General features: G+C 33.8%; 1 protein-coding gene across 1 annotated transcript in view; it reads left to right on the plus strand.

The window, feature by feature from the left end:
- LOC139146176 (glutamate receptor ionotropic, NMDA 1-like) overlaps positions 1–7650 on the plus strand; it is a 56726-nt gene extending 49076 nt beyond the window's left edge. The window contains exons 12-17 of the mRNA XM_070717589.1: positions 1809–2043; positions 2729–2877; positions 3858–4015; positions 4685–4956; positions 5799–5944; positions 7438–7650. Coding sequence (XP_070573690.1) covers positions 1809–2043; positions 2729–2877; positions 3858–4015; positions 4685–4956; positions 5799–5944; positions 7438–7650 — 1173 coding nt within the window. The remainder of the gene's footprint in view (positions 1–1808; positions 2044–2728; positions 2878–3857; positions 4016–4684; positions 4957–5798; positions 5945–7437) is intronic.
- Positions 7651–7951: the final 301 nt, after the last annotated feature.

Here is a 7951-nt window from a genome sequence, read left to right on the forward strand (position 1 = left end):
AAATGACAAAAATTGCCTGAAAAATAACAAAATAGCATATTTCTGCACAGTTTGAACAAATATGAAATAATAAACTCTAGGAACCTATATCATAAATATCCTAGCTGTCTGACCTGCAGTTTTGAAGGAGATGATTTTTAAAGATATCTTGATCAAAATGACCAAATTCACCACTATTAAAACACATTTACTTGAGGTCACCTTAAGTAAACTGCATATCAAATTTCAAAGCAATTGGACATGCAGTTTCAGACGACAAATATTTTTTGACCAAAAAAAGTAAAAAGTACAGATGTGCAAATTTTACCACAATTCTAACAAACCTAACTGAGGTCACCCTAATTTTGTGAACTTCATATCAAATTTCAAAGCAATCAGACTTGTAGTTTTACAGAAGAACTTTGGCAATTGTTAACGGACGACAGACAGATAACAACAACAAATCAGCCTATTTGATAAGCTACGCATCGCTGACAGTTTTTGTAACAGGTACATGTACATTCATTTTCAGAATAATGGTATTAATAATTCATGATAATCACAAGGTTTAAATCTGAAATATTTAATCTGGAATAATTATGGATATTTGTGTAACAAATACATACAAAGGGATGGATAATAATTACATGTATGGATATTTGTGTAAAAAATACAACTCCGAGTCACAGGGACTTGGAGTTCACTTAAGAATCTATCCTTGCCTTAACATTTTCACATTCAGTTTCAAGGTTGCTTATCAATGGCAATACAAAATTCCAGTAAACAGTGCTTCCAATGTATCACGGTTAACCATGAAGAAATGGTTTGAGATGTAGCTGTTACATTCAATATTTTATTGTTTTAAATCAGATTTGACACAATTTTATCAATGTAGGAATAATAAGTGCATCATGAGTGTATTTAGTCATACAGTTTGGTTATGGTGTGACCTGCCTTCATTAAATAGTTCATCCAGCATTACCTACAGGTTGCTAATTTCAGCCATTTTGACCCAGTTTTCTGTCAAAGTATAAAAATAATTCTCCCTGAATCGTATATACCGGTAGATATGTGAGGCCTTTTATCCACCATGTCATTCAATTCTGTATTCTTGCATGCAAATTTGAGACCATATTCTAGCATTTGACCCAGTTTTTGTGATATTTTAAGTATTTATGTTTATTCGTAATTTGTCATCAAAATTCAAATAAATTCTATACATTTTGTAGATCTCTTAATTTATTTTATGGAAATGCAATTTATCAACAAAAGTCTGAAATGTGCCTATTAAAGATCTAAAATTGTATGAATTTTAGAAATTTTATTTTTTTGGTATTTCATAATTTTACAACTCTACAAGTACACTTTATGAGGTCACACGTACCTTTATGGCCATCTATCTGAATTGTAACTCTGAATCTGACCCAAGGATTCCTAGCTATACATCGGTTGATAATTATAGGTAACAAATGAGAGCTCTGTGCTTCATTTAAAATCACAGTTGCAGACAACGAGCTGTTTTCAAGTTTAGAGATTGTGTTGAAAGTGATCATCAGTTGACTTTGTGGATGAGTGATGATATTCACCATTAAATTCTGGATATAGAAATAATATAGTGTGGAGTGTCTGCTTACAGGTGTCAGTACATGATGCAGCTTGCAAATATAAAATAGACAATAATGAAAAGAATAACAAGAAATACGAGAAAGTAAAAACATACTAGCTTAATAAAATGTAACTGTACATACGTACATGTACTGACTGCACCAGTAAATTTACGGTTACGTTTTTTTAAAAAGATGGACAATTTTCACTTTTGTCTCTGACAGGAGGATTCTGGGAGCAGCTTAACTTCCTTCCTACAGCCGTTTGAAATTGCATTATGGCTTCTAGTTGGTCTGTCAGTCCATGTAGTGGCCTTGATCCTCTATCTGCTGGATAGATTCAGTCCATTTGGACGATTTAAACTAGCCAATGAGAGTGGAGAAGAAGAAGATGCGCTTAATTTGTCAAGTGCGATGTGGTTTTCATGGGGTGTTCTCTTTAACAGTGGTATTGGAGAAGGTAAGTTTGGATGTGAGAAGACATATGTGAATGTGTCGACATTGATGTAATTATACATCTATCAAGTGACTTCAAATTTTTCTAGACTGTTGTTAAAGTGCAAGAAAAATATGTATTGTTACTTGAGACAAAAATAATCAGGTATAAAAGTTACCTGTATATGAGCTTTATAAAGATACCAAAATTTCTTCATTTGCCACCAAAATTGTGCTGCTGTCCTTGTAAAATCTTCCATGTTTGTGTAATGTTGTAGCAATATGTAATGCCATAGCAACACAACTGTATTACTTGTTTGTTAAATAAAGTTACATGTACCGGTAAGTTTTTATTGAAACTCAACAAGCTTGCAAATACTGCAGAGTGTCAGAGTGTCATTAAATCCACCAGCAATGTACAGTATGCAAATTCTGCTTGTTTTAATAATGAGTATGTACCGGTATTCATATACAGTAATTCATTCCTATATCAGTATCGTTGCATGCCTACAAAATGCGATTGGTGCAAAAACAACTTTATCAATATATCCTGAAGGTTTCACGGTTTTTCACAGATTTTAGGTGTTTTTAAAACATTTTACACCACTGCTGTAAACAATCTCTCAGTACCAGTACCTCAACAGTATTCATAATCTGTAGCATACTTGATGTCTCTTTTCCAATGAAATCTGACTTTCATTTTCCATCAGGAACGCCAAGAAGTTTCAGTGCCCGTGTACTTGGAATGGTGTGGGCAGGGTTTGCTATGATCATGGTGGCATCCTATACAGCTAACCTAGCTGCATTCTTGGTGTTAGACAGACCTGAAGCCAGTATCACTGGCATCAATGACCCTAGAGTAAGTATCTGAATGGTGAAGATTTCTTGATTCAACAATGCATTGCCTGCAGAATGGAATATTATCTGTATCAGACAGTATCATGCACTGCTACAAGTGATTGAGTATGTGAAATCACATTCCAGTGTGTGTGTGTGTGTGTGTGTGGATAAAGACTTTGAATTTAGTGTGTGGGTTTTGACTATTCCTTGTTTTTTCACAGTCTCTCATCATACAAAACTAGTAACAAAAAAATCTGTAAGCTGAGGTAAATTGTAGGTGTCCTGTCCAATATTTCTCAGAAATTTATTTTAGTACAGAAGAGTTCAGTTAGTTATTTATTCATAAAGTAAAAATCTTGATAGTTGAAATATATCAAGCATGTCTACAAAACTACGGTATATAAACAAATCAAATGACAAATAAACTGTAAAATTAGACTAGTAAAAGTTATGAAAATGATTTGGAATAAAATCTCTTTGGATAAAGAAGGAGTAAGAAAACTTACCATAACTTTATGACTATCAGCTCAGAACTCAGTATCAATATATGCAAATAGTTTAAACCAATGCTACGTACAAGTGCGCCCTCTATAGCTGAATGTTGCAGTACTGATGTCAGTTCAATCATACCCTCTCTCAACTTTATTTTGAATGTGTGATAGAAAACAGAATATGAATTTTTCAGTTTGAGTCAAAGTGAAAAACATTTTGTCTGATAATGGGCTTATTGATGTAACAGTGACTGGATGGCTTTCATTAAATTCAGCAGAAAATGTTGTATCATACAAGTGAAATAAATTGTAATTACACAGTATGTGTAGTGTTAGTCTCCTTACCATTATATATGCTGGTAGACTTCTCTGCTGCAGTTACTTTGCACAGTTGACAACATTAATTTATTATAGACTGACAAAAGTTTACCTTTTATCATATTTTCATGCATTTAGACAAATAACGGACTCCATTTTCTATTTCTGGTTTACTTTTCTTTGTTTTCAGTTGAGGAATCCATCAGATGATTTCATGTATGCTACAGTGAAAGGCAGTTCAGTGGAACAGTATTTCCGTCGTCAAGTGGAATTGTCTTCCATGTACATGTTTATGCAGTCCAAAAATTACGACAATGCTAGTGCAGCCATCACTGCTCTCAGGAATGGGTTAGTATGTTTAAAATATGATAGATTAAACTTTGTGTTATCTGGGGTTAATATTAGTCATATCTACATTTCATTTTGATACAAACATTTGGAATTCAACTTTGAATTTTAAGGCAAATTTAGTAAAGTTGATGAAATGGTTGTTTTCTGGATGCAAACCCTAGTATCTGACAACTCCTCATGATATTTGATTTCTGGTATACAGGCTCTGCAGTCGCGTTATTTCTCTGATTTGTATTTTTGTGGGAGTCCAAATGAACCAAAGTACATGCCCACTATCCAAGAATGGTTGTGATAAGTGTTTTATCATCTTAACAAAAAATCCAAGGCCGTCAAAATGCAAACTTCCCTAAAAAAAACCTGTCCAACAAGTTTTATCTCAAGTTGCTCTAAAAATGTTTTCAGATTAAGACACATGCAAAAAGACATTTGGATATATTCATTTTTTTGTCACCATGTCCCATTTTGAATAAAAAATAATCCTGTTGATGATTACGCTAAATCTTAACGTACAACTTGTAACTAATATAGTCTGTTTTGTCCAACCAGCAAACTTGTGAAACACTGACATGACAATGACAAAACATTGATTAGAAAATAAAAATACAGTTTCAAATTTTTATCAATATTTGTTAAATATCAGATGGTTTTCGTGTCTTTTCTCTTCAGACAATTAGATGCATTCATCTGGGATTCAGCAGTACTGGACTATGAAGCAGCCAGAGATTGTAATCTGGTTACTGTCGGAGAGTTGTTCAGCCGATCTGGATTTGGTATCGGAGCAAAGAAAGGTAGTCCACTTGCCCAGAAGATATCCCTCAATATTCTTCATTTCCATGAGAGTGGAATCATGGAGAGGCTGGATTCCGAGTGGATTACATTCCAACACTGTGATGTCAAGGATAATCAGCCGGCAACACTGGGATTGAAAAACATGGCAGGTAAGACAGTTAGTTGTGTTGCTGTGTGAGATTAAAGCTGTACACATTTAAACACACTAATGTGAAATGAAAAGTATACAAAAAAGTCCTACCAAATGAAATGACAACAGTTACTCTGCATTACCTGGAAAAGATGACAATAAATGTGAAAATAATAAGTTAATCTGATTTTTAAAATATTTCAAAAACTGCTGAATTTTAAATATGCATTTTTAAATGCCACACAATCTACCATCAACTTTTAAATGTGGTCCAATTCCCAAGAATATTAAGAAAATGCAAAAACGAAGGATGCTATTGTACCTGCCATAGAGGGCGTGGTGTATATAGTTCAACTTTTATTAGTTCTAGTCTAAAACTGAGGATTTTATCACAAAGTTTTCAAGCCTTGTAAGACCTGAAGGAGAAGAATGCGTCCTGAATGCATTCATATGATGATCTTTGTAATTAAACAGCTAATTATTTGGGTTGTTTTTTTTCAGACAACACACATTGTAATTTTGATGCATTCACAGTTTGTAGATTTGTTTTATTTGTGACAATGTTGAAATAATCTTTTTCAAAAAAAAATTAGTTCTAGTCTACCACGGTCCCTCCACAAAACCACGGTCCCATTTGTGGAGGGACCGTGGTTTTGCGGAGGGACCGTGGTTCAACTGATTATTCTGCCTTATATGAAGTGCTCAGATTATTGAAGTACTTAATATGAAAGTCATTTCCACTGAAGCAATTGTCTTTGATCCTTGGCAATATTTTACTGCACATCATTTCTCTGATGGTGAAAAAGAGTGTGTATAAGCACTACAAATCAACCTGTCAAATTTTCACTTGTCTTCCATCAGGTGTATTTATCCTTGTTGCTGGTGGAATCTTTGCCGGAGTCTTCCTAGTGTACATTGAAGTTTTCTACAAAAGACATCAAGATATGAAAGAGAAGCAGATTAAGTTAGCTAAGGCTGCTGCTGAAAAATGGAGAGGAAATGTGGAGGTTAGTGTTATGATGAAAAGACCATTGTGAAAGAGCATCGTGTGTATGATGGTGTTTTGGATTTTTTCATGTTGTATTTCCCATTTGTTGCATTCTCTCGAAACCACTGATGGCAGTCATAGAAAATGAAAAAAATATTGAATTGATAAACTTGTTATCATATACATACATCAGTGATTTCCCTTTTGTTTAATAAATTGATGCATGAGATCATAAAAAAACTTTTCTCTTTTTTCTCTCTCTTGTTTTTGCTGATAAATTCACATATCATAATCACATTTCATACAGATTAACATATTGTACTCCGATAAAGAGATTTTGATAATAAGAACACAGCTTCATACCTTACATCCACAGTGTTTGCAAATACAAGTGCTACCGTTGAGGGCGCCCTTTACATGGAGTCCTTCAGAACAACAACATTCAGTTGTTGTAATATCAAGTCTACAATAATTCTAAGTATGAAAAAATGAGTATCAGATTTGTCTGAAAGAAACAGCTTCTTAGTGTGTATGATATTGTTGTACAACAAAATTTCACTGAGAGATTGTTCTTTGATGTTGGTTATTTGACTCTCTGGAATCCTAGTGACTCATCATTTATATTCAGCATATTGAACACCATTTGGGTTTGGTCATTGTCAGTGACCTTGAAGTAAAGATTGAGATAAGGATATTTTCTAGACAGTTATTGTAAAATTTCCTGATGAAATAATTTGATAAAGTGCCTTAGTGAATTTGACTTGAAAAAATGGGACTTTTTAGTAGAAAATGAAAATTCCAGCTTAGTAATTGTTTCACCTGAGTTGTTTATCCTGCAACGTGTTTATACAATGTGTTTGCTGGTTATTAATATTAATATGTTGTGGATATGTTTTGAATGTAATTGTTAGAAACCAGTGCGTGCCAAGAGAATTTAATGTTACACACTTTAGTTGAAATATTGAGATTAGTCATCTTATCACACAGCATGTATGTTTACAATAGTAGACGTTTTCAGTGGAAAAGGGACCAAAGTCTATAGCTTAACTGATCTTGATAAACAGAGTGTATTCATGTCAAATAGGCCCACACTGAAACCCTGTTAAAATTGAACTCACCTGAATGAGGTCATACTAGATAAACCTTTTACTATGTTTGAAAACTAAGAGATATACATGCAATGTTTGTAAAGAAATCACATTTAACTTGAAAATTTAAAAAAAATTATGCCAATGTCTCTTTATTTGCAACTGTGCCCTTGATGTTGTAAATATGTTTCGAGTAAGATCATGACAAACACCTCGCCAACAGCACAATGTCAGATGTGGTGGTGAAATACTATGATTAATCACCTCATCAACACAGCATGTATGTTTACAATAGTAGGTGCTATCAGTGGAAAACTAATCAAAGTCCAGACCTCAACATATCTAGTTATATAGGTACACATCGTATTCTAATGAAATGTACTCAAAACTCCAACACGGTATAAATTGGTCTCTTTATTTTTAGAAAAGAAGAACTTTACGTCAACAGCAGAAAAAAGGTGATGGTAAAGAGAAGAAGAATGGAAAAGCAGAGAGTCCTCCTCAATCACCACAATCCTTGAATGGAACTGATCTTGAAAATCAACCAGTGCCATCGTTGCTAACACTGCATACTAGAATTAAAGGAATGCGACATAAACCTAGAGATGAACATGTCATGGAGGAAAACATGGTGTGAAGGATTAATGCACAGATTTTGGAGTTGAGTTTGATCGATGGTTTGCAGAAATTTTCATGAGCAAACTTTTCTGAACAATAAGTCTGAGTGCTTTACCACTCAAGAATCTGAATACGGTCAGCTGGAGTCAGGGTTGGAAAATCTCATGTGTGGAAAAATGTTATACTCACCATGAGTGCAATGAATTTGATAACTTTTCTCAATCAGAACTGAAAATTCACAGGCACTAGCTGTTCTTCAGCTTCTATTGTTGTTTTCCAGTTAATTACACAAGACTGAAGCCTTTAAAAGATTCAAGATA

This window comes from Ptychodera flava, chromosome 1 (genome assembly GCF_041260155.1).
Source record: "Ptychodera flava strain L36383 chromosome 1, AS_Pfla_20210202, whole genome shotgun sequence".
NCBI lineage: Eukaryota > Metazoa > Hemichordata > Enteropneusta > Ptychoderidae > Ptychodera > Ptychodera flava.